The 26,485-nt window shown below is 37.1% G+C and overlaps 5 protein-coding genes across 5 annotated transcripts; 3 read left to right on the forward strand and 2 right to left on the reverse strand.

Moving 5' to 3' along the window:
* The first annotated feature begins 5,673 nt into the window (after positions 1 to 5,673).
* On the forward strand, positions 5,674 to 7,835 carry LOC120004334 (UDP-glucuronate 4-epimerase 3-like). The gene has a single exon (XM_038853663.1). The coding sequence runs from the start codon at positions 6,005 to 6,007 to the stop codon at positions 7,328 to 7,330; it is 1,326 nt and encodes a 441-aa protein (XP_038709591.1). The 5' UTR covers positions 5,674 to 6,004; the 3' UTR covers positions 7,331 to 7,835.
* A 1,795-nt stretch (positions 7,836 to 9,630) lies between these two features.
* LOC120003704 (tRNA 2'-phosphotransferase 1-like) lies at positions 9,631 to 13,407 on the reverse strand. The gene is made up of 8 exons (XM_038852750.1): positions 13,175 to 13,407; positions 12,846 to 12,950; positions 12,001 to 12,148; positions 11,286 to 11,375; positions 10,474 to 10,528; positions 10,228 to 10,350; positions 10,020 to 10,076; positions 9,631 to 9,919 (listed from the first exon to the last, which is right to left on the reverse strand). Exons 1-8 carry the CDS (start codon positions 13,357 to 13,359, stop codon positions 9,795 to 9,797), a joined length of 888 nt encoding a protein of 295 aa, XP_038708678.1. The 5' UTR covers positions 13,360 to 13,407; the 3' UTR covers positions 9,631 to 9,794.
* Positions 13,408 to 16,473: 3,066 nt separating this feature from the next.
* On the forward strand, positions 16,474 to 19,845 carry LOC120003520 (LRR receptor-like serine/threonine-protein kinase GSO2). The gene is made up of 4 exons (XM_038852536.1): positions 16,474 to 16,996; positions 17,092 to 17,352; positions 17,465 to 18,334; positions 18,405 to 19,845. Exons 1-4 carry the CDS (start codon positions 16,579 to 16,581, stop codon positions 18,884 to 18,886), a joined length of 2,031 nt encoding a protein of 676 aa, XP_038708464.1. The 5' UTR covers positions 16,474 to 16,578; the 3' UTR covers positions 18,887 to 19,845.
* An 879-nt stretch (positions 19,846 to 20,724) lies between these two features.
* Positions 20,725 to 22,958, reverse strand: LOC120003840 (pentatricopeptide repeat-containing protein At2g45350, chloroplastic). The gene has a single exon (XM_038852961.1). The coding sequence runs from the start codon at positions 22,889 to 22,891 to the stop codon at positions 21,023 to 21,025; it is 1,869 nt and encodes a 622-aa protein (XP_038708889.1). The 5' UTR covers positions 22,892 to 22,958; the 3' UTR covers positions 20,725 to 21,022.
* Positions 22,959 to 25,097: 2,139 nt separating this feature from the next.
* LOC120004441 lies at positions 25,098 to 26,320 on the forward strand. Its single transcript, XM_038853792.1, has 2 exons — positions 25,098 to 25,273; positions 25,538 to 26,320. Exons 1-2 carry the CDS (start codon positions 25,208 to 25,210, stop codon positions 26,117 to 26,119), a joined length of 648 nt encoding a protein of 215 aa, XP_038709720.1. The 5' UTR covers positions 25,098 to 25,207; the 3' UTR covers positions 26,120 to 26,320.
* Positions 26,321 to 26,485: the final 165 nt, after the last annotated feature.

Consider the following 26,485-nt stretch of genomic DNA (forward strand, 5'->3'; position numbering starts at 1 on the left):
CATGAAAGCATGACTAAGACCCAGTGATGGCATTTTGTGTAGAGAGGAAACCAAAAATACATGAAGAGAAACGATGTTGAACTCTAATATATATATATAGTTGAAAAAGAACAAAATTCATTGTTGCACATGGGTTGAGTAAGGCAAAAGATCAGATTTAGTTTTTGAGTAATAAAAAAGGAAGAAATAAAATTACAATATTTTCTATTTGTGCCTATGATTTTATGGAAAATTCAAAAAAAGTAAATATCCAATAATACTAATTTTATATTAGGTATGTAACAACTCGTCCCTCGTACTAATAACACTTTGTTCGCTTCCGACTAGTGACTCGCAAGATTTTGTCTTCCTAAGCCTAATATCAACTATATAGTTTGAGTTCAGGAAAAGCGACCGTTTACTACTTAGTAAATTTTACCTATTATATACTATACTTCACATCTTTCCCTGAGCGAAGTGAGATAAGAGATTTAGCCCTTTCGTCATTCCATAACTCGCTCAGCACCACCAAATTTGCATTACAAAGACTTGTGATCCTGCGTGCCAACTCGAGTCGAGTGCTACAAGGTATTTAGGAAAATATCATATTTGGATTTTATTCTCTTTTTAGGTATAAGGAAGTCAATATATAATATTTATTGACTTGTGAGATTATGCCAAACCTAACAATATCCAAATAATGGTTTATGTTTATATGGAAAGATATCGAGAGATACCTTTTCTTTTTTGAAATATTGTAGAGAAATATGTTTGCGATTGGAATCAAATCTTAGGCGCCACACTAATGTCTAATCCAGTTGATTATCAACTGAGCGACCTCTCGTTGGTAGGGATACTAATTATCAAAATTCAACCAAAGCATTCATGCATGAGATTATGAAATATCTAAAATTTTATATCTTTAATGACATCTTTGCTAGGAATTGGAAGGTTTTTACGTTTGGTTGGAAGATTTTTCTTTTTGTGTCAATATTGTAGTACGGGTTGTGTAATTTGTTTGGATCAATGAAATTCTTCCTAGTTTTTTTATAAAAAAAATGTACTTCTTTCTTTTTCGAGGACACATAGAAATAGGGAAACAAATTAAGGCCCAAGCCCAAATCCATGATTGTAAAAGGTCACAACTACTATCTAAAATTGTTATTGCGTTATCATATCGGGCATGATAATTACAGTAAGTGATCTTATAAAATTGGTGGATAATTCTGATTAATAGATCGGTCTTTTAGTTGCATGTAACTTATTAGATCGGATTATATATATATATTCACAAAGTTAATGGTGAAAATATAATTCATCATTCTATGGATATTTAAAAATCTAAAAAACATTTTTGATGGACCTAGATGCACAAAATTCACTTTTCGACCACCGGCCTATAATTTTCCATTCTTCACAACAGCGCAAATTAGCAGCTAGTCGTTGTATACGTCATGAAACTCCACATTCAATTGCGTGCCTCAAGTTCCTAGTTCTGGATTTGTTGAGTTTTTTCCATACTATTTTATTTTAATATTTTAACTACGAGAATAACTCGTTTAATTTTATTTTTTTACCAATATAACATAATGCGCTACTAACAATAGCAAATGCCTTCTTATTTTTTAACATCCTCTTCTATCGTTGACCGATTAAGTATTTGGCAAGTTGATAAATTGTATTGCAACTTTGACCAAACCAAAATGAAAAACTGAGAAGACTATTGAAGAGTGAGTGTAGTTGAAGCCAGTTTGGATCCAAATGACTTGTCATTCCCTGCTTTAATCAGTGGAAGCAAAATTCTCTTGGATTGCATTTGTGCATCTACATATCTTCCCCCCTCGTTTTTTGTTACAGGGTATCAAGGGAGATGGCTTGGGACAAAGAAAATTTAGAGTATCGAATCCTTTAGTCACCCAGTACTCGGTAGTTTATCCATCACCACAAAATTTGACATTGCAGAAGCTTTTGACCCCACTCACTCTAGCATAGCCGGCTCCTTGGGGAGGCCGGACAGGCAGTTGCCTATGGCCTCTCATGCGGGAGTGACCTCACTTTTTATTAAGTTGTATAGTTTTTTAGGTGTGTACAGACAGTACAGTGTACTTGCCAATTGATTTAAGAAACTATACATAAAATGACACGCTATCACATATATAAAAATTAAAAAGTGTAATTCATTGACCTAGAACTTTGATTGCCGTGTAACAAATTAAATCCGAACCGTACAAATGAGATCCCTACCCCATGAGTTATTTGGTTTCATTTGATGTAATAAATTTATAAGTTTGAGTTGCTTAATTTATTGGATATTGATGATAATTTATGTGTATTCAAAAACTAATTATATTGCATTTTGGATTTATTAGATATGCTAGATTTGAGATTTATAAAAAAAAATTATTTTAGGGGATGGAGGCCTCATTTTCTTAACTTGTCTAGGGCCTCCAAAATGCTAGAGACGGCACTGCACTCTAGCTGGGTGCTATAGTCTCCTCTCAAAGGGCTCATGTCCTCGTGAGCCCAACACTTCAAACCCTTGATCTTCAGCTCCAATTATCAACTGTAACCCCTGGCTCTCGTAGGCAGGGTCACAAATATTTGTAGTGTCAAGTTTGATGGAGTTAGGCGACTTACTCATTGAGGTGTAAATTTTACTATTTTAGTCCTCTTTAAAAATATTGGAAAGCAAACACCCATGTCACCCTGTGCCGGAAATAAATTTGTATGATTTTGGTTCCATCCAATATAAGGTGTTGTATGGATGCTCACCACATATTTATAAAAGCTAGTGGCACAGTAAGTGTCATGGGATTTTATTCATATTGATATTAGGAAAGTGTCCTTTTAATTAACAAAAAAATGTCTAGTTGATAAAAACAAACTGTCACGCATGGAAGATGATGCCGGTTTATAAATGAAGGACTACTTGAACATTTCCCTTTTTTATCTTATTTATCATGTTGTCACATGGTAGGCGGTGGCTGTCTTTTTTTCTTTCCCCTTGCACTCCCTTAAAAAGATGCATACCAATGTTATTAAAACCAACCCAGACATCGATCCAGGCAAGCGATTAGGTCACTGATTCAATCAGTGGGTTAACGGTTTAACTGCAAGTTCAATTAATAAATAAAAAATATATATTATAATTAAACTTAATGCTAAAAAATAAAAATAAAAAACAAAATAATGAAATTTAATAATCCAAAAAAATATGTATGTAATATTGACATATTGATTATATTGTTATATTTTAATAAGTGATAAAGTGATAATTAATATACATATATTGATATCATCATATTATAAGAAAAAAATGAAATACATATAATGAATTACAAAAGAATTCAATGTTTTGTAGTCATTTAACTCTAAAGAATAATCTCTTCGATTCATGTAAAACCGACCGGGTCATTGGGTTTCCGGTCCGACCGCTTGTTTTCATTGGGTCACACGCTCAAACGGTAATATTGATAGAACCGTATTGGCTTAGGGGCCATGTCACTGGTTTTTCAGTCCGACCGATCGAGTCGGTCTGGTACCCTCTTCTTTTATTTATTTTTAACTGAAAACGACATCATAAAGATCTATCCTTTGAACATCTGAAATGGATTCGTTAGGTTCAGAAGTTTCCAACTGATAATAGGATAAATTCGACCAAAAACCCAACGCTTAAACCCAACTCTTTAAGAATACACGAGAAGAATTTATGACAGAACTGCTTAGTGAGGAGCTTGACAATAAGTTACTGGAAAGAAAGTGGGTTATGGTCACAAATTTGGTAAAATATTACCTTCTGTCAAGTAGAGATTTTTTAAAATTTTGATAAGTGTATTTTTCGAGTGTGTAAAAAATAATAGCAAAACTACTTAATTTAACATGTAGATTACATAGTAAAAGTATCATCTTATTTTTAATACTCAATAACTAAAATATTTTAATATCATCAAGTGTTAAGGAATAGTTTTCTTTAACAACACTCTTATTCTTCATTCTGAGCTTTCAAAGGAAGTTAACTTAGTTGGGTTTTTTTTTTTTTAATATCATCAAAGGATTCTTTGCGAAGATGCTTTTTGCCTTCTTTTTCAAGCCTGTATTGCAAATATTAGCCTCATTATTAGTTACCACCAAAGAAAAAAACATGTAATGATATTGTCCAAACTATTAAATACAACAAAAAAAAAATTCAAAATACACAAAGGGTTTGATATTGGGGCATACTTGATAGATTTTTTAACAACCAAAGAACGACACCACATAAGTTTGTTATTTGGACGTCCGATTAATATGAACCTAAACTCAGGTCATCATATCCACTTCTCACTTGATGATAGGACAAGTTTAGCTTAAAACTCAATACGTGGTCACAAACCTATTGTTTTCGATGGAAATCAAACTCATGACTTTCTCACTCCTTACAATTTGATAGATGGAATGCACTTATCATAAACTTTATGTCACCATCACTTTTTTTTAAAGTGAAGAAATGTTTTGAAAATTCTTATTGCCAGCCTAATAGAAATTATCACTTAAATAGTGTTCAACATAATCATGGTTGTAGCCATGCACACAAAACGGTATTGATAAGTGGATAACCACAAACATACAATTGTTTTCTTACACACAAGAATGGTATTCTTGAAAATAAAGGGGGTTACATCATAATGCTTAGAAAAGAGAGAAAAACGGGAAGATGTAAAGTCTAGGGGTAAAAATATACATTTCGTCCCTCAATTATACCATTAATTTCTTTTTTATCCTTAAATTTTCTTTTGCGCTTAAAATCGTTCCTCAACTATTCAAAGATACTCCGTTCATCCCTCAAATGATTCCGACATCAAAAAAATCATATGTGGCATCCCAGTTGACATAATTTTTACACTCGTCGTTCCACTTGGCTTAAATTTTACAATTGTCATCTCACAAAATCTCTAAAATACCTAACTCTTCAAAATCGCCAAACTATTTTGTTGTATAGTTTAAGTTATAAAAGTGCTAGACATTAATAATTTAAGGATAATATCGTTCATATTTGTTAAAGTAGCTAGGATGACTTCGATATGTCAAATAGATGTCACATTAAATTTTTACAGCTATTCTCACACTTGAAGGATGAAATAAATACCTTTTAATAGTTGAAAGACGAAGTTAACATAAAAAAATTTAAGGACGAAAACAAAATTAAAGATATAGTTGAGATACCAAATGTTATATTTTGTTAAAATCTAGGTGATTAGGTACAAGTAACCAAACCCCTTTTTCTTTCTTTCTAGAAAATAATTTGAAGGTGGATGTGACCTTAATAAAAGTCATTTCTTTCATAGATTTAAATAACCATTGACAAATACCCACAAACCACACTCACCGTCCAATGACAAATCTCCCTCATAATTAGGAATTAAGGCCCCCAAAAATCAAATCCACACCATTCCCAAATTCTACCTCAAACCCCAAAAGTCTATTAAAGACTCCCACAATTATGAATTTTCCCTGAAAAAAGGAATTAGTCCCAAAATTCAAGGCCTCCCATTCAATTAACCTAAACTCTTATAGGAATTAAAAAAAAAAGGACTAATTATATATTGACAAAACTCCTGTTATTTTATATTTTTATTATACTTTAAAATGATATATACATACACAGTAATGTCTATATATATATATTGCTAACGATCAAAAAGTTCAAAAGAAAACCAAAGACACTATTTTTACACTAGTCAAAGATCATCGTCTCTTAAACTCCGTTCAATCATTACAATTTACAGTTCTTTGACTCTTCTTGTATCCCACCATTTCAAAGAACGATCAAATCTTCTTCTTTTAAGTTTTCACCATTAAACCTGCAAACCCACTTACAAGGAAGAATTCCCATCTCTCCAAGAAACCAGAAGATTCCTTTGTTCCCACAAATAGACCGACACACCCAGAAACAGCCATGAAAAACAGCTAAAGAAACAGATAGAGAAGCCTCCACCACCGCCGCCGGGAATTCGTGCCCTAGAAACCCATTTGAGATTTTGATTGTATGACGTCACAGATGAAGCCAATGTCGCATAATGATAGTGCCCCATCCACACCAGGCAAGTTCAAGATCGACAAATCTCCTTTTGTTCACAACAGGCTTCGATTGCATTCTTCTCTGGTCAAGCTCACATTTTGGTCCTTCATTTTCCTGACCCTGATTTTTCTCTTCTTCTATCGTTCATCATCCTCTAATCCACTTCCGGCGGACCCATCTCGCCGCTCTTTGCGGACCTACAATTGGGGCGGAGCCGCGTGGGAGAAGCGTGTCCGGACCTCCGCCCGGATCCGGTCGCGAAATGGGATCTCTGTTCTGGTTACAGGAGCTGCTGGATTCGTGGGCACCCATGTCTCCGCGGCGCTTAAAAGACGCGGCGATGGTGTTTTGGGGCTCGACAATTTCAATGATTACTACGATCCTTCCTTGAAACGCGATCGTCAGGCTCTTCTTGAAAGGTCCGGAGTCTTCATTGTTGAAGGTGATATCAATGATGCAGCTTTGTTGAGGAAGCTTTTCGAGGTTGTCGCATTTACGCACGTGATGCATTTAGCTGCTCAGGCTGGTGTCAGATATGCCATGGAGAATCCTAGCTCCTATGTGCATAGCAACATTGCCGGGCTTGTTAATCTCCTGGAGGTATGCAAATCTGCGAATCCACAACCGGCGATAGTGTGGGCATCTTCCAGCTCTGTTTATGGACTCAATACAAAGGTGCCTTTTTCAGAGAAAGACAGAACTGATCAGCCAGCGAGTCTCTATGCAGCTACTAAGAAAGCTGGGGAGGAGATTGCACACACTTACAATCATATCTATGGGCTTTCCCTAACTGGGTTGCGATTTTTCACCGTTTATGGCCCCTGGGGACGGCCAGATATGGCGTATTTCTTCTTTACTAAGGATATTTTGAAGGGGAAAACAATACCCATTTTTGAGTCGGCTAATCATGGCACGGTTGCCAGGGATTTCACCTACATTGATGATATTGTGAAGGGTTGTTTGGCAGCATTGGATACTGCAGAGAAGAGTACAGGCAGCGGAGGGAAGAAAAAGGGTCCAGCGCAATTGAGAGTTTTCAATTTAGGGAATACATCACCAGTGCCTGTATCAGATCTGGTTAGCATTTTGGAGAGGCTTTTGAAGGTGAAAGTAAAGAGGAACTTTATGAAATTGCCAAGGAATGGGGATGTGCCGTTCACACATGCTAATATTAGTTCAGCACAGAGGGAGCTTGGGTATAAGCCCACCACGGATCTTCAGTCAGGGTTGAAGAAGTTTGTGAGGTGGTACGTGAGTTACTATAAGGATGGGAAGAAGGCTGCGGAACGATGATTGGATTCTTTTGGTGGTATTGGATCGCATGGTAGGATGATCCGTTTAAATTCTTGTTCATTATGATTCTTATAATTGATTGGTTCGTTTAACATTTCTCTGTTCCCTCATTGCCTGAGTATTGCCTTGGCATGTCTTTGATGACACACATAAGAAGGAAAACTTCTTTATTATGTTGTGTTGGTTGGTTGGTGGAGATTGTTTGCTGGTCACTCACAAGCTGTATCAAGAGAAAACCACAGCAATCTTTTTTGCCTATATTTTTCCACTTCGCCCCTCTTTTGAGGAATGTAATTGTAGTAGTTACGGAATTGTAGAAATAATGGCTGATAGAACATATGCTGATTGGTGTACCTGGATCCTTTGCACTCCAATTTCAATAAGATAGAACACGAAAAATGTCAGTTTTGTGTTTACTTACTAGATTGAGTTACCTTTGACTTCTCTGTGTTATCTAATTGTTATTAGTAATGTCTATGATATGGTTTGCTGCTTTGATTTGTAAGGGATCGGTTTTTTGGGTTCCAATTGCCTTTTAGAATCTTCTTACCAATGGCATCTTCTCTTAATTGCAAAAGCTCCAGTTGCTCTCTTTAATGTTTTGCTCTTTTGGCTGATAAACAATCTTGCTTCTCCAGTAAGTTTGATTTTGTTCTCTTTTCTTGGCTTACAGCTTTATCTTTTTATTATGCATGTAGATGCATGGTTGGACTGACTTTCTTTTGCGCAATTTAGATCCACTTCTTTTTTATGTTTTGCTCTTTTGGGTGATAATAGATCTTGCTTCTACACTAGTGTTTGTTTTCCGGTAGCCCAAGTCCTTGTAGATTGAGCCTCCAGTTAACCTCCAAATGAGGATAAATCTATTTATAGGTTTTATGGTGGTTTTCTGTCTTAGATTATCCCTGTGCAGAACAGTGGCTTGGGAAATATAACTAGCATGGAACTGATGTTTTCCATGGTAAGAACTAGTTTGATATTGATGCGAATAGGTACGATTTTTGTGAAAATTTTGTCTATTTGAGAGGGGAGTTGCATAGTTCAGTCTTGAGAGATAAATACTAGACAAGTAGAGATGCTTAGTTCAAGCTTCCATGCCTCTTAATATCATTTGTCTGTCCAGATTTTAGTTGGTCTTCCTACCCTTGTTTCTGTAAGATATCCATGTTGTCGACTCTATATACTGCATATCTTACTAAATCCAAGGTCGTACTGATTCATTGCAGAGTGGTGAGAAAAATAGAAGTTAGCAATTAGTGTTGGCACAGAGTCATCTAGTCAGAAGGGCTTGATGTTGGTATTGTTCCATTTTGTTTTACCCTTTGTCTTGTTTGTAGGAAGACCTTCATTACAACCACGGCATTTTCTCTTCAGCTACACCTTGTTGTCGGTTTTCATGCTGCTTAGTTCTTTATAGGACTGTTCAAGATTAGCCTTGATTATCAAAGGACTTAAAAATAACACTTGTTTGTCCTTGTTGACCACTTTCTGGTTGTGCTACTATGGTTAGAGTATAGAGAGATGACAAGAATGATCCTTTTGTTGAATTTCTTGGGACAAAATACGCACAGCTTCAAAATTTGCCTCAATCTTATTGTGCTTTTAGAGGAATCTGTTTTAAATTTTTACAGGTTTCAGACAAGAAAATTCCCTTCTTCACCTTTACCATTCTTGAATTTAGATATTCTTGCTAGTTTTGGTAAGTAATCTGTTTTCCGGAGTCGTTTTCATTCCATGAGCAGATTCAATAAGGTCTCATTGCATCTCCTTTCTCTTGCATTGGAACTGAAATTGATTCCAACCTTAGAAGTTGAAGACGTGTTGATTGGAAAATAGGATCCTTGTAAAGTAGGGTTTTCAGGCTTCTTTTTGGTCAAACTTGATGGCTGGCTGACATTGCCACGACCTCCTTAAACTGTAAGCAATATCTGCCAGCTATATTTGACGATGTCACATGAAATAAACCATCTCAATCGAGGTTAGATTCCCCAACAAAGTTTCATTGCTTTCGCTTAATAGGAAGGCCACGTTCTTGCTTAAAACACACCTGTGTTGGATTGTATAGTAGTTAGCTCGAATGCCTTAGACTTTGCATTTAATCACTAATGACTTGCTTTCGAGCATTTTTCTGTGTTTTTTTCCCTCAAATATTGCTAAAACCAGTTTCCTTGTTTATCTTCTTATCGTAAATCTTATTAGTCTTGACAACCACGTCAAAAAGAGCCTCTCGACCAAATTTTACGCATGCAAATTGACAAAGGCTTGGTGATTAAAATAGTTCCAGCCATGAAAACTGGGTGTAGGCTGAAAAAGACACCATGTGTTTAGCACGAAAATCCAATCTTCAACCAGCAAGGAGATCCTTTCCAGAACATCATATAGATTGCACAAAAACGAGAGAAATTTTGAAAGAAGACCCTCCTCACTATAAATAAAAAATGTCATGGTATCAAGAATTATAGGTTCAAAAAATTATAGGTCTCCTGTCTGGCCAGGATTCTATCTTTTCGAAGTACTTGACAGGAACCACACCATCAAAACCTTCAGTCAATACCACCTTGTTGTCTGAAATGTAGAGCTTCATTCCCTCTGATACACCCAAAAAGAAACATCATTTTCATCTAAATTTCCTCCTACTCAAAGTCGGAAGCATGGAAAACATATAAATAAGTGGATCAGTATTGCGTACCTTCCAGAGCTTTTCTGACATCAAGAAAGACCAAGACATTAACATTCCTTCTCATACCTGAAACATATTTTTCGATTATCAGGGTTGCTACACAGAGACCCAGGATAGGCTTATTTCTCATCAAGCCTGTTTGATGCTTCTTAATAAAATCACCATGTCAATCCAAAAAAATAAATGTATGCAGAGAGAGATATCATGATATATTTACCACTAATTACTTCCCCATCTGTAGGCAAGCCACAAGAGAAGTGAACATGCAGTCTTTCCATACGTTTTAAGCCCGAGTCCAATATAGAATCCAGATTCTTCTTATATGTTCCGTGTACACAAACTGTCGTCACGTGAAATAGAAGCCGTGAAGTGGATAAAAAGGTGAGTAATATAGGATATAAAAAGAATAAGAAGAAAAGTGTGATTCTATTGGATAGAAATATTGCACTAACACGATGCTTACCAGGAACTTCCTCAGCTGAAAGGATGGGTTTCAATAAACTTTCTGATTCAACTGTCTGGCAAGCATGTGTAAGAAACATGTCACAATTACACCCAACAACATGCATGATGTGCCAAACAGCATAAAACTAGATTGATAATCTATAACTTCCAAAAATTTAAAATCAAAATGGGTAACTATGACACCCATTATATAGGCATTCCTTATACAATAACTAAAATCAATGCAATGCTGGAAGAAAACTGGGAGAGTTATAAATATTTTAGTTCTTTGAAAACATACACTTCAACCACTCGAGGTTATGCATCTTCGAGTCACCACCACATAACATATGTATATCAAGAAAGCTTGCCAAACATCAGCTGAGCACTGCTACTGGAGTCTCAAGTCTATGCACAATCTTAAGAAAGAAGCCTAAATTATCCCCATGCAATCAAGTCTTTAAACACAAGTTATAGTTCTACAGAGTTTTATTTTATCATAAAAGTTAAGTAACTAATCTCGTCACATTGACCTGTGGTATCAAATGTATCAAGTACAATAAAACATTGCTTCTTTCCACCAATCGAAAAAACCAATTGATACAACACTGAAAATTTCCATAGAACCACACATGTAAAAATTCTCTAGTGTACTCAGGGTTGCACTCCTTGGTGCTTCTTTAGATCTATTTTTGAGATCAGGGAGAAAAAAATCTATGGACCCAAGAAAGGCAATTTTTTCACAGCATATTAGCAATGCATACTTCAATATACAGGGCAGGCCCCAATTTCATCAAATGTATCAGCAAATAAACTATTCATAGAAAATACCGCTAATGTGTGCCCCTGGTTTGCTCGTATCAACAGCTCCCCATTTTCCTCCAGGAGACTGAAACGTTGCTTATTATCTTTTCTGACAGCCTGTTTAAGCAAAGATATTGTTCTATGAAGGCTGTTTAAGCAAAGAAAAACTTAGCACAATAGAACTTCAAGTTCGATCCATGCCGTGTAGCAAAAAGAGAACCTGACTATGTAATAGAAGTAGAACATATGTGTATTTAACGTCCAGCAAATAGCTGGTTAAAGAAGCTATAATATAAAAGTTAACAAGCATGCATTGTAAGCCATAAAAAACTATGAACATGTCTGCTGGTAAGGAAGCAGATTGAGGTAAATCGGTGAACCCTCGGTGACATACTTTACCAATTTAATGAACAACTGAACAAGGTCCCTTAATATGTAATTGATAAGCTTCTATAGAAAAGCATTAAAAAAACCCCTAAAACTTAAAGCATTGACTTGGTAAAGCAAGGTAATGACCTATGCAACAGTAAAACACAAATCCCAAATTGGTGTGCTCACAGGCTTTCCTAGAGTACCTGGTAGATAATGTCCTCAAAAAATTAAAACGGAAGTCAGTTTGAAGTGAGATTGAATGCCTGAATCTCTGTGCTTTGACCACAACAACAATTAATTTACAATATAAAAGGATCATATAGACAACAACAAATTAGGGAAGAAAATGTTTCAAAGGAATATTTGCAACCTCTTTGACGTCCTCAACTGTGTGCGATTTTAGAGGAATATTTGCAAATGTTTTTAAATTGAGCTTTAGCAAATCTTGAACTTTGACAAACCCATCACTTCGCATATTCAAGTTTAACTCAGAAGCCTGATGGCGCAGGATGCGCGTTCTGGAGATCATTAAAGTAAGCATAAACTTAGTAAAATCACAAAGCAACAAACAATATTAAATGATGAACACAAAATATTTTGCAGCCAAAAACTAAACTGAAGTAAAATAGAGAACACGATTTTAATATGGAATAAAGTTATCTTGTTTATTTTAGACTTGAGGAAAAATAAACCACCATGTAGCTGAATCTTTGACATGAATTTTCATATCTAGGATGTAATTCTAGTTTTACAAAATAATTACAGAAAAATTTACATAGTATGTCAAGGGCTCTAGGTTTCATAAAATTAGTACCACCTGTGATGAACAAGTCACTCGAAACTGAAGAAACGAGATAGAAAGTTGAGTTGTTCATTCAACCATCCCGAGGTCTAATCACTTCACTAATGTCGGCAGAGTCTGCTAACTTAAACAAAACTGGGGGCCCAAAATTCTAATTTATTTCCTAAGTTTTCTCCGCAATCAATGATCAACAAGAGAAATTCCCAAAGTAGATAAAATGGTTGTGATAACTAATAATAAATTAAATGTTTGTTTGTTTTTCTTCCAAATAACTTCAACATGAAGACTCCATCCATTGAACCTCAAAGAAAGCATAACAATCTCTTGTTTTACGTTCATAATTAACTGACTTAACATAATCAGTTATACAGGGTGCAAATATATATGTGAAAGAGAATTAGGGTTTTGCTTACAATAGTCTACCAAGAGAATCGATTTTATCTTTGCCAGAACCACCACCACGACCTCTTGATCTCTCTCGATCATTCTTCATCTCCAACCCTCCTCCTCTACCAACACTGGCACCACACAATCACACGAACAGAAACCGATTAAATTTCCGATTTTAGTCTAAAGCACAAAATTTTGATGCCGTGAAAATAAAGAACAAAGATGAGATTTTTAATCGAAAACTTAACAAATGGAAACAAACACAGAATAACAACAAAACTCCAAATCGTCTCTCATCTTCGTACAGTTTTCTTAGTACCCAAACAGTATGTCAGAAACAAATAGACAGTACCTTCTACTGGACTGAGCGAAAGAGCCGAAAGACGAGCTCATGTTGTTCTTCTGGTTTGTGTTGAAGATTGAAGCGAAGGAACGCGACCTTGTTAGATGGGAGAGATTTGGGCCAAAGGCAGATGGCAGATAAACACTGTAGCAGCGCAGAATTCGAATGTCGCACCTCGTCACGGCAGCCCACATATATCCCGACCGTTGGTGGACGGTGAACCGACCTGTGATGTCCAATAAAACGAATCGACGAACCATTGTGTGGAAGAAATAAGAATAAAAAAAATATCAATTGAAGGCATGGGCCTTGTGTGGAAGTGGGCTTAGAACGATCAAGACTCGACCCGAGAAGCGGGCCTATATAGTCTATGTTTGAAGTTTTTAGGCCCAAATTGGCCGGGCCTGAATTGTGTCACTAGAGGTGTACATCGGCCGCATCCGAGTTATCTGTCCGAGTTGGGCCTGACTTGATAATTTTTAAGAGATCACTGACCCGATCAATAACCTTGTTAAAGAGTTACCTGATCCGATTCTATTAATAAATTATTGAGTCGGCTTTGCTCTTTCTTCGGAAGAGAATTGGAAATCTAGCATCGCAATGCAATAGTTGGCCTGGTCATCATATCGATTCACAGCATGTGTCAATGTTTATGTACCACACTGTTTACAATGTGAAGAAATGTTGGTCCTCATGCCTACACAATGAGGTAGGCTTGGTCCATTCGGGCTTTGATCGATCTTTATGTGTTGGGTGATGAAAAGGGTAGATAGAATTATTGGTGCATGTTAACATATAGTATATAAACAATTTTAGTTCTTAACCATTAATAACGCGTTTTCTTGAAGGAAAATATATCATAGTAACTCTACAGTTAAGCTTGCTTCTGCATGAGTGTTATAGGGATGGGTTACCTCCCTGGAAGGCAAAGCTGTGCGGGCTCAATATATCGATGGGAACCGACCAGACCGATATTGTTGATGTGTATTGTACTGAAAATTTTAATAGTGTACTAATCTGACTCCAACATTATTATTAAAGTTAAGTTTGTAAAAGAGAATCAAACCCCTTTTGAGGAGTTCCTTTCAAACATGCCATTCTCTTTGGAGCTCTTATGCCTGTATAATCTGAAAAGATGGAGATTATTTATGTATGCGGACACTACTACTACTGAGAGTCTGAGACAGAGAGATCGAGGAGCAAATAAAGGATTTTGAAAGGTAGGTGATGACATATTTCTTCAGGCAAATAAATGCTCCAAACATATTTGATTGGAAAAGAAAAGATAGTGGAGGTGTCAGCTGGAATAGTTGGTAATGGACTCATGATTTTCTCTATTTTGAGTCACAAATGTAATCATGCATGAATGGGAATTTATAGTTTGATATCCTAGCTGGTTTGTTCGAACTCTTCATCTCGAGAGTCGTACACCTTAAGTCCAGAGACATAATCAACTAGACTATATATCGCCGAATGATTAGTCTGATATTAACTGTTGACTAGTGATTCTTCAAGATTGAAGAAAAACAAATTCAAGTAGTTTGTCCAGCATGATCTGAAACACATAATGCCTAGAGCAAGCACACTTATTGTACTCATATTTTTTTTGAAATTCAAATTTTATGAACTTTTGTGGGTGCATGCATTAGTATTACAAATTGCTGTATGGGCATGCCTTCATTTCTACAACTTTTTTTCCATTAAAGTAGATGCAGAGAAAAGCAACATCACAAGTTACTAAACTTTCAAAAGACACCATCATATCTTCCTTTTCTGAAAATCACCCACATCTCTCCTAACTTTCTATTATTTTTTTCCCTTGCTCTTTGTATAATTACTGATGACGTGCAAATCTAGCTAGATTTACAAACGTACCAAGTCGGTTCAAGTTAGGTGTCTTCGGCTGCTGATGATGAGAATTACTTGACTGCGAAAGATGAACAAACGTAAATTAAGAAGTCTCCCTAGAGTGTGTTCCTCGAGAAAGACAATTTGATACTTAAGTCAGAAAGTGAGGAAGAGAGGAGTTAAGAACTTCATAAGTTGGAGTTCTTAGGAAGAAAATTAAGTATGGAAAGTTGTGATATGAATCTTTTACCTGGCGGAGATGCTTTTTTATAGAACAAGTCCTACTTCATTATAGAGTATGGTCCTTGTTTTGAGGAAGTTTTACTTCTGTTAGGAGATACCTATTTTTGTTCTTCGAATTGATTGAGTTAATTAGGATTCTTCTGAGAGAGTCTTATTGTGTTTCGGACTTTAGATTTTCTTATTTTCCTTCTGAACTTAAACTGAGATAGGTATCTCGGTGTTGAGGTAGACAGTCTGAGATGACCAAAATTTTGGTGTTTGTTCATTTTGTGATATTAATGTTCCTGTAGTAATGAGCCGGAGTATGTGTTGAATGTATTTTGGGATACCACGTGTTCGTTTTGAATGGAGGGTGAATTTGGTATTATCAGTTATTATTATTATTATTATGTCTTATTTGTAATTTAAGCAACCACGGAAAATGATTCAATCTTACATTATTATGTAATGTAACTGTTTTTCACACAAATAAGAAATTAAAATTAGTAAAAGCATGCTTTCTCATGAAGTTACAGTTGATTACATGCATGAAAAGAACTATATATGGACAAAAATATTTCTCTTATAGTTTTTGTTCCACAAAGCAATTCATTATGGTCTGCAAAAGAATTGTCAAAATGTCATTATTCCCTACAAAAATGATTGATGAATCTATCATCATGTGACCAATTTTATTACTAAACCAACCACAATGATCAAATGAGCATCACTAATATAAATATTTGACTAAAATTAATATATCACTTATCAATCAACTTCGCTTTATGGTACCGACGTAAATTCAGGGTGGAGTCAGGAATTGATAATGAGGTGGGTTGATATTAAAACAATATTATTTTGTTTTGTTTGAAAAGTCATATTTCAATTTCGATCTAATTTTTCAGAACAAAAATATTGTTACAATTGTTAATTATATATATACATATATAAGATTTTTCTCACATGTGACTCAAAAGGGTGAACCAATGAGAGATGATTCGGTTGACAATTAATTAAATTAGACATATATATGTATAAAATTTGATTTCAATTAAAGACATATTTTTAATGGGTATTTGAAAAAGGGAAAAAAAATGTGTGAACACTAAATTTAATGATTTCAATAAACAATAATAAAAATGTTGTTTGAATCCTCCATGCCAGGGGCCCACTCTTTCAAAATCTTGATTTCGATAGTCCGCCTGGATTGGAGTGCGTGTGCGTCTGCTTCCCCTCAAGTAAAAACAGAGATTCACAACTTTTCAACCTTCATAGCCACCACCAACAATCCACTTTTCCCCCTCAGTTTGCCACCTTTTCCGTTACTTTCTCTCGAACCAAACATGCTCATCCTCCTCTGCCTCCTTGCATTCCGCTTCTTCTCTCCTTCTCTGGCCACACCCACCACCGAACTCGACCTCCTGATGCAAATAAAGGTCTCTCTGGACCCTCGTGACCGGTTCCTGACCTCATGGAGTTTCGACTCGGACCCGTGCAGCGGGTCCTTTGATGGCGTAGCATGCAACGAGTTCGGAAATGTGGCTAACATTTCGCTTCAAGGGAAAGGTCTCTCCGGGAGGTTGCCGGCTGCTCTCGGTGGGCTCCGGAACTTGACTGGATTGTACCTGCATTTCAACACTTTGAATGGAGAGATACCGGCGGAGCTTGCCCAGCTAAGCCAGCTTAGCGACTTGTACCTGAATATGAATAATCTCTCCGGAAAAATCCCTCCCCAGATTGGCAACATGCCCAATCTTCAAGGTTGGTTACTTTGGATTTTGTGCTTCTTTTTTTTATCATTTAAAGAGATGCTTCAAGCTGGGATTTTGATTTTTTATTTCATATTGTTCTTACAGTTCTGCAGCTGTGTTACAATAAGTTGACTGGGAGCATACCTACGCAGTTGGGGTCTCTCAATACGCTTAGTGTTCTTACTCTTCAGTCCAATCAACTAACTGGTGCAATTCCTGCTAGTTTGGGGAATCTTGAGACACTAACAAGGCTTGATTTGAGCTTTAATAACCTGTTTGGTTCAGTTCCTCTAAAATTAGCTGCTACACCTCTGCTGGAAGTTTTAGACATCCGTAACAACACCCTTTCCGGCAATGTGCCTCTAGGTAACATCTTCTTGTCTGCAATAGTGTATTCTTATACATAATTTCTGTTTCCATTTATTGACATCGAGAAAAATTCATGTATGTTTATTCCTCTCTACCGTTCATAATGCAGCACTGAAGAGACTAAATAGTGGATTCCAATATGGAAATAACACAGGCTTATGCGGTGCTGGGTTTCCGCACTTGAATGTTTGCACAGCTTCTAGTTCACATGATCCATACAAACCTGAACCTTTAAAACCTAATGGTAATTTGACAAGGGATATTCCAGAGCCGGTGAATTTACCATCAAATTGTACTGAAGCCCAATGCTCGAATCCCTCCAAATACCCTAGGGTTTGTGTCATATCTGGTGTAGTTGGAATTTTCATTATATTGACTGTCACCGGCATTTTTGCATTCTCATGGCACCGTCGCCAGAAACAGAAAATCGGAAGTGCTTTCGACTCTTCTGAAGCCCGCCGGCTTAGTACTAACCAGGCGAAGGAGGTTTGTAGAAAGAGTGCCTCACCACTTATCAGCCTGGAGTACTCCAATGGTTGGGACCCATTGGCCAAAGGTCAGTGCGGAAATGGGTTTTCTCAAGAAGTTCTCGAGGGGTTTATGTTCAATTTAGAAGAGGTAGAGCGTGCAACTCAGTGCTTCTCGGAGGTGAATCTGTTGGGGAAGAGTAATTTCTCTGCTACTTACAAGGGAATCCTTAGGGATGGTTCTGTAGTTGCTATAAAATGCATTGCAAAGACAAGTTGCAAGTCTGATGAAGCTGAGTTCTTGAAGGGTTTGAAGATATTGATCTCGCTCAAACATGAAAATCTGGTGAGGTTGAGAGGGATTTGCTGCTCCAAAGGCAGGGGGGAGTGTTTCCTAATCTATGATTTTGCTCCAAATGGGAACCTTCTGCAGTATCTTGATGTGAAGGAGGGCAGTGGCAAAGTTCTTGATTGGTCAACTAGAAAATCTATCATAAATGGCATTGCCAGAGGTAAGTCTTTCGTCTTGATTTTCTTTCGTATTGCGAGCTTTATGATGAACTAATCTTCTTTCCCGACCAGGTATTGGGTATTTACATGGGAATAAAGGAAGCAAATCTTCTGTAGTTCACCAGAATATATCAGCTGAGAAGGTGTTCATGGATGGACAATATAATCCATTGCTTTCAGAATCAGGCCTGCACAAACTCCTTGCAGATGACATTGTCTTCTCCAATCTCAAAACCAGTGCTGCAATGGGATACCTGGCTCCTGAGTACACAACCACTGGCCGATTCACCGAAAAGAGCGATGTATATGCCTTTGGAATGCTCATATTTCAGATCCTCGGGGGCAAACGACAGATCACCCAGCTGACTCGCCATGCAACCGAGTCGAGCAAGTTTGAAGATTTCATTGATCAAAATCTTGGAGGAAAGTTCCCAGAATCTGAGGCAGCAGGACTTGGAAGAGTTGCTATCATCTGCACCCATGACTCTCCAAACTCCAGGCCTTCCTTGGCAATTGTGATGCAAGAACTGAGTGGACTTTCGGGCAATTCATAACTTTCATATGGAATCTTTTGAGTCTTCCCTCAATTTTCAAATGACAAGTGATCAGACAAGTTCATGACACAAGTTCATGACTAACTCCTTGATCGAGGACTGATAGTCGTTGGATCTGCCACATAAGCGGGTTGATTGTCCTAAACATTGAAATTCTGTCTAAGTTGCTTATTTGGCACAATTTTGAATTTTAAGAAACTAAATTGATTTATTGGAACATTTTGGTCGTCAGTGTACTAATTGAAAGATAGACTATATTACTATTTCGGTGATTAAATGTGATATTAACCCATCTAAGATGTTTGACTAGTTGTCCCCATGTGTGGGTGTTAATTTAGTGGACCCCCAACAAGAAACAAAGTAGGTGAGGAAAAGTTTGTATAAGGACATGAATACATATGATAAGGTTACACAACCACCACTTATTCTCTCCAAATTTTCCTTTCACACTCTCGCCAGAAAATGAAGGCCAAATCCAAGCTCAATGATGAGTTCAATTCCTTCTGGAATTGGAGACCAGACGAGGACGACAAGAAACGGAACAATAGAACCCGGTTCCAGGTAACAGAGGAATTGGTTTTGGAGCCTGGATTTGGAGTCGGACTCGGGTGCGGGGTTGGGATGGGCCTTGCACTGGTCGGAGGAGTCGGGCTTGGTGGCTCTCCATGGAACCATCTCAAGCTAGCTTTTGGGTTGGGCGTCGGTTGTGGGCTTGGTGTCGGGTTCGGGTTTGGGCAAGGACTTGGTTATGGTTCTAGTTTGGATACATTCACGTCCAACCTTTCCAAGAAGAAAACTGATTTAGACAAAAGGTTTGTGCTTCACATTTGAGAGCAAGAGTTGATGTATTTTGGTTTCCTTACTATCTTCTTTTCCATTGATGGATTTTGGCACTCATTTTTTTTAGTGAGATCATTTTCATCAATAAAAAATTGTACTCCCCGGATGAATTCTCAATCCACTAGAGAGTGAATCTCCACTGGGTATTCATGTATTCAAACTTTTAAACTACGAAAATTCTTTGATAAATGACTAGAATATGAGTAACCTCTTATGCTCCAATCTGTTCCTTTTTTTTGAGTGAATGTGTTCAAAAATACTCCAATTACTCTTGTAACCTGAGGAACTATAAGTTTGGCTTAGCATGCGAATATCCAAATTTTGAAGATTAGGTGTAGAATTTCCATAACATGACCACCACTCATCTGCACATCACTTAACAGATTTAATAACTCAACTTGATACATGCTGCTTTTAAGTTCAACGCAATTGAAATCTGGTGTCGCGAATTGAAGCAGGAAGCAGGGAGTAGCACAATAAATAAAAAAAGAAATCCAGCAGCAAAAATAGGACATGTTGGGTCTAATACTCTAATGAAGTAACATAATGCAGCACAATCCTGCATTCCCAAAATTCTTCACTGCCAAATGTCAATGCAGTTATCAGTAGAAGTCTCAAAAAAAAAAAAAAAAACTACCTCTCATTGAGTCCACTTAGAGTCTCACATAAGAGAAGTATTGTTTTCAGTTGGAGCCACCAGTAGTCCAGACCAAATCAGGGAACTGGGAAGGCGATTCCGACTCTGATGAGACGATTTTCTTGTTGAAGATTGAACAACCTTGGAAGGCAAAATCGAAACTGAATGTAAAAGCCCCTAATTGCTAAATGGTGATGAAAGAACTGAAATGAAAATGGCTTTGTTTTGAAATTAAAATTACTAAAACCTGCCGGTTTTTTACGGGATGCGAGGTTCGCGCGGTATAACAACGATTCCACGGTTGGACGGTATACCTGCGGTTTAAAGATTATGAATGCTTAAACATAATTTTTGAATGTATCATACCGTCGAATCTCATAGTTCGCAGTTCAACTGGTTGAATCGCAGGTATAATACGGATTTTAAAACTGTAGTTGTTTATGTAACCAAACTATTAAACCTTGATAAACAGGAAAGGCTGTGAATTATCGAGCTCTCCTCATATTGTACATGTACTGTATCTAATACAATCAAATTCCAGAAATTCGGCCAGTCGGTAATGCTGGAAGAGGATAATCTTTGTACATAACATGCATACCTGCAATAAGCAAGTCTTTTCTTGTTATTTACATTTGAATGTGAAGCTTCAAATTTGGCTCCTAAAAGCTATCTAACAAGGAATAGATCTCCATAACTTGAGGGTGGGACTTATCTTGAACATAAAACTCATGAACAATTCCTTCAAGTTGTATCCAACTGCAACCAGGAATTTTCTTTAAATTTCTTTTCTTCATCAGCATCCGAAGCCTACGCACATCATCCCACATACCGAAACCAGCATACATATTCGACAGAAGAACGTAAGAGCTTGAATTATGAGAATCCATCCTACTTAGAAGCTCAGCTACAGTCTCTCCAATGTTTAAACTTTTATAATTTGAGCAAGCACAAAGAAGAGTATTCCAAATCACATCATTAGGCTCAATGGGCATTTCCACAATAAAATTTGTGGCTTCCTTTATGCGCCCTGCTCGGCTAAGGATGTCAACCATGCATCCATAATGTTGTAGTTTTGGTTCTAACTTGTGAACATTTCTCATAATCTCAAAACACATCATACCTTCCTTTACTAAGCCAGCATGCCCACAAGCATTTAGCACACCAATGAATGTGATATCATCTGGTTTCACAGAAAGCCTTTCCATCTCCATGAGCAAATCAAACGCTAATTCACCTAGTCCATGAATGGCCAACCCACCGATCATAGCATTCCAATGATCCACACTCTTTTCTTCTATATTCTCAAAGACATATGTAGCCTTCTTTATACTGCCACATTTGGAATACATGTCAATGAGAGCTGTGCCAAGATTCCCACTCAAAGAGAGCTTGTTTTTCTGAATGTAGGAATGCACGGCTACCCCTTCGTCAAGATGTCCAATCTGGGCAACTGCTGAAAGAACACTTAATAGTGTGGCATTATCTGGAGACAAATTAGTTTCATGCTGCATATTATGAAAGATTTGTAAAGCTTCTGCACAGTTACCATTTTGAAGATAGCCAGCCATCATGGCATTACAAGCAACGACATCTTTCTCGGGTATTTTATCAAACAAAGTCCTAGCGGCTTTAATCCGTCCTACTTTAGCATAACCATGTACCATATTAGACCAACTTACCACATCCCTCAGTGTCATCTTATCAAACAATTGTTGAGCATACTCCATCTCACCACACTTCACACAACCGTCAATCATTGTGTTCCATGAAATCAAATCCCTTTCAGGCATTTTCTCGAACAAATCAAAGGCTACCTTCAGGCCACCTTCCAATCCCACGTATCCGCTGATCATTGTATTCCAAGATACCAAATTCTTCTGCTCCTCTGGCATACAATCAAACAACTTATATGCCAAATGAACCATCCCACGCTCAACATAACCATGAATCATCAAATTATACGAAACCGAGTCCCTCTTTTCCATTTTATCAAACACCTGACGCGCAAATCCAATACACCCACAATGCATATACAGAGACACCAAAGAATTCTGCAAAAACAAATCTGACCAAATTTCAGTCTTCCTCAAAAATCCATGAATTTGCATCCCTTCCTTGAGAAAACCCAATTGAGAACATGCTTTCAACACCAACGACAATGAGAACCCATCCACGAAAGCCCCATTCTCAATCATGAAGCAGAAAACAAGCAATGCTCCTTCCGGGTCCCGCCCGTGAGAAAACGATTTGAGTATGGCGTTCCAAAGAAACGGGTCTCCGTGTTTTCGTTGAATTCGAGAAGCATGACGCGTAAAGAAGAGGTGACGAGCGAATTCGACTCGTGGTTCGCTCGCTGAAGAGGAGAATGCGAGGATGATTTTGGCGGTGAGAGAGGCGTTCCTGATGGACCCAGTTGTTATCAGTCTCCCGTGGATTTGATTCACATCGTTTAATGTTTTGCATTTCTCGAGAAGAAGAGTTGGAAGTGGTGAGTTCCATGGCTGGATTGAATTCACAGAAAGAAGCATCAAAATATCAAAGATTTGAACACTGAAACAATACTCTCAGCAGTTTCGGATAATCTTGAGTGGCTAACGGTTCTCAACGGTCAATCGATGTGTATGCGTCACCCATGTTACTGGTGAATAAAACCCAGCGTTTAATGTCCACTGTTGCAACGGTGCGTTACGTTGCTTCTCGGTGGGCCTTGTTAAACTCAACCTCATGGTCCTAAGCCCATGAAACTCAGAAAATTAATCTACCTGGACAATTGTAAAGGCCCATGAAATGTTTCATACACAGAGGAAGTACTAAATTTCTTTTGATAATCGAGAATAATATTCTACAACCGTGTCCTTCGAACATTCGATATGGCCTTAATTCGAGCAGTAAGGCCCATGCGTAAAGAAGTTTCTCACTTGACAACAATATAAAATTGATCAAAACCCAACTCGTTGTCACAAATGTATTTTCCTAATGAGAATGAAATTTAAAACCTTCTGAATTCATACGGTTTGGCTTCAAAGAGATTCGTCAATTTAATTTATCACCGACCAAAGTGGTTGAACAAGCACACAATGGAAAAATGCTTAAATCCTAAATAATGAAAGAAAATGATCGATCTAAAATAAATGAGGTTGGAAAACTTTGATGCTTTTCCCTAGTTGACATAATTTTATGGTATTTATTTGTAAATATTAAGAACAGTAGACCAAATACCGAAAGGGATTGCCAATTATGAATTTATTAATTATGATTCCTCTCAAGCATTATGTATGTGGTGACACCATCATGAGAAAGTATATTTTCATATTCTATATAACAAAAGACCCATCACAGGGGGCTGCATGTATACTTTCTTGGCTTTCCACTAACATAATGGAATCCTTGAGGTTGTCAAAGAGACAATGATTTAGATATGGCCCTAGATTTGCTGTTGTCATTTTGTTTTTCGGTTCCTTTAATACTCAAGTACTTCTCTAGATTAAATTACTGATCACTGTATATATACACATACATATACAAAGACAGAGAAGGTGAGATGTAAAAAATAAGGACTTGGGTGATTACCATTACCTAATGGTAAACAGGCCAAACCGTATGGATTCGAAAAATCCTAAGTTCTAATCCCATGTGGTGACCGTTGAGTTTTCATCCAATTTACCATGTCGTCGATGAAAAACTTCTATACATACGGATATGATAACTAGGGTTTAGACTCAAAATGTAAACTTGTATGGTGTCGTTTTCGGTTATTAAAATAAATAATTAATAATTATTGTAATTCTCAAAATATTTGCTTCATGTAAATTTTCCTGCATTTGGATCACCTTATTTTTTTCCCTACACTTTGATAAATTGCGATTTAGGTTATCTCAACTTATTCAACCACATGGTCCACATCTAATTAGTTGGTTGTATTAATTTTTTATTATTATTTTAATATGCATATATGTTTTTATATTTAATATTTCTTTTTTTATAGAATGATTGATTTTATTGGTAAGCATGACACAAAAACAATACAACTAAATATAACAGAGTCCTAAAACACCAAAACAATCATTCTTGTATTACTTAATTTCTTAAAATACAAAGATGGTATATATGCGTATATCAAATGAAACTCAAACTCTAGCGCTAATTGTAATATATGAACTTTGTGAAATACATGTAATATAAACTCAAACTCTAGCACCAACTATGCGTACTTATTTTTTCAATCATAGATGTAACGGGTCACACAACAAATGTGTGGTTTTCACTTTTGTTGTGCTTTATTACAACCATTAAATTTAAAGTGAGTAAAGTTGGTGCGCATACGAGAATATATATGCAACGATTTTTCTACTTCAAGTAGAAGAGGTTTGACTTTAGATTCTCTTTTTATATTGGTTGAAGCTTAAATCATAAATAAATTATGGAATCATCGTAAGCAATAGAGTTGAAGTATGGTACAACTTGATCTATTCAATCTACGACTAGTGCTCCTTACCATTCAGGCCAGATGATTAATTTCCTCAATCACTAGACATATTTGAATTTTATATATAACAGTTTAAAAATAGTTAGTCAATATATATCTAAGAATTTTATTTTAATCCAAAAAAGAGAAAATAAAAAACTTACGTAAGCACACACACGTACTGGACGCATAAAGTAAAAATGTCAACACATCCGTACTTATCACTCCACCACACCCTCGTCTCTCCCTCTGTAGTTATATGTCTGAAATGTCAACTCCTCTTCTCCGCCTCGCACCACCAATCTTTCTCTCTCAACTGCCAACACTCAACACCCACAAAACAAAAACAAACTCAAATAATAGAGAGACGTACAGAGAAATGAAGCTAGTCTGGTCGCCGGAATTAGCTTCAAAAGCCTACATAGACACCGTCAAATGGAAATCAGTAAGCACAATTCTTTCACTACTCTTTCTTTTGTTCTAATTTTGCTTACAGTAATGATAAGAATCCCATTCCCAGCAGCAATTGGTATCATAGTTATCCCAACTACGATTTCATATGTATAGACACGTGGAACCTAAATTCACTTGAATTCTGTATGTTTAACTCAGTAGAAACTAGGATAATTGGGATGCGAAAGTGCTGGGATCTTTTCTCATTTTTGTTTTGCTAGGATGCTAACAATTAAAGCCAATAATTCAATTGCAGGATGAGAAGTTGAAAGAATCTGGCACGGCGGAGTTTCTCGCGGCGATGGCGGCGGGTTGGAACGCGAAGTTGATTGTGGAGGCGTGGTCGCACGGCGCACCAATTGGCACAAGCATCGGACTCGCGATCGCTGCGCGTCATACGTGCGGGAGACACGTGTGTGTGGTTCCAGATGAACGGTCGAGGTTAGAGTACGTAAAATCCATGGCCGAAACGGAGGTTATAGTCGGGGAGGCGGAGGAGGTGATGGTGGCGTTGAAGGGGGTTAATTTTGTTGTGGTGGATTGTAGGAGGAAGGACTTCGCCAGGGTTTTGAGGGTGGCGAGGTTGAGTCATGAAGGTGCAGTTTTGGCATGTATGAACGCGTTGCAGAGGAGTAATACCTTTTCTGGGTTTAGATGGCTCGAAGTGCTTGAGAAGGGGACACGTGTTGTGAGGTCTGTATTTATGCCAGTTGGGCAGGGGTTGGATGTTGCTTATGTAGGGAGTAAGGGTGGAACTAGGGGTTCTAAGAAGGATCCCAGCCGTTGGATTAAACAGATTGATCAAGAATCCGGTGAGGAACATATCTTTCGAAGATGAAGTTTGAGGGTGTGGATTATATATGTAGTCACTAGATGTAAGATGATAAGGCTGTATGAATTATGATACGACCCTTGATTACATCTTAATATCTTATATGAAAGAGTGAGCTTGTAAGTATAATACATAGCATAACCTTGAGCGATCATCGATGTATGTATGTATATGTTAAATATAAATTAATTAACATTACACTTTCTTCAACTTAAATCACTAGCTCTTGCCAATGATAGTGTTACCTTAGAGATGAAATGCTATCAGATATTCTATTTGTCAACCTTTTTAGTCAGGAGTTAACAAAAATGAAAAATTAAGAAATAATGATCAATTTTATGTTGCTAGAACCAACATCTGGGTCTTTATTAA

This window comes from Tripterygium wilfordii, chromosome 8, assembly GCF_013401445.1.
Source record: "Tripterygium wilfordii isolate XIE 37 chromosome 8, ASM1340144v1, whole genome shotgun sequence".
NCBI classification, from domain to species: Eukaryota; Viridiplantae; Streptophyta; class Magnoliopsida; order Celastrales; family Celastraceae; genus Tripterygium; species Tripterygium wilfordii.

Excerpts from the sequence above, each read along its gene's own strand:
- LOC120003520 (XM_038852536.1), top strand. The coding sequence starts at position 16,579 with ATGCTCATCCTCCTCTGCCTCCTTGCATTCCGCTTCTTCTCTCCTTCT. Across the intron at positions 16,997-17,091 it reads CAACATGCCCAATCTTCAAG|TTCTGCAGCTGTGTTACAAT; the intron begins GTTGGTTACTTT and ends TTGTTCTTACAG. Across the intron at positions 17,353-17,464 it reads TTCCGGCAATGTGCCTCTAG|CACTGAAGAGACTAAATAGT; the intron begins GTAACATCTTCT and ends TTCATAATGCAG.
- LOC120004441 (XM_038853792.1), top strand. The coding sequence starts at position 25,208 with ATGAAGCTAGTCTGGTCGCCGGAATTAGCTTCAAAAGCCTACATAGAC. Across the intron at positions 25,274-25,537 it reads ACACCGTCAAATGGAAATCA|GATGAGAAGTTGAAAGAATC; the intron begins GTAAGCACAATT and ends ATTCAATTGCAG.
- LOC120004334 (XM_038853663.1), top strand. The coding sequence starts at position 6,005 with ATGACGTCACAGATGAAGCCAATGTCGCATAATGATAGTGCCCCATCC.
- LOC120003840 (XM_038852961.1), bottom strand. The coding sequence starts at position 22,891 with ATGCTTCTTTCTGTGAATTCAATCCAGCCATGGAACTCACCACTTCCA.
- LOC120003704 (XM_038852750.1), bottom strand. The coding sequence starts at position 13,359 with ATGTGGGCTGCCGTGACGAGGTGCGACATTCGAATTCTGCGCTGCTAC. Across the intron at positions 11,376-12,000 it reads CAGTTGAGGACGTCAAAGAG|GCTGTCAGAAAAGATAATAA; the intron begins GTTGCAAATATT and ends TTGCTTAAACAG. Across the intron at positions 9,920-10,019 it reads TGTCAGAAAAGCTCTGGAAG|AGGGAATGAAGCTCTACATT; the intron begins GTACGCAATACT and ends TGGGTGTATCAG.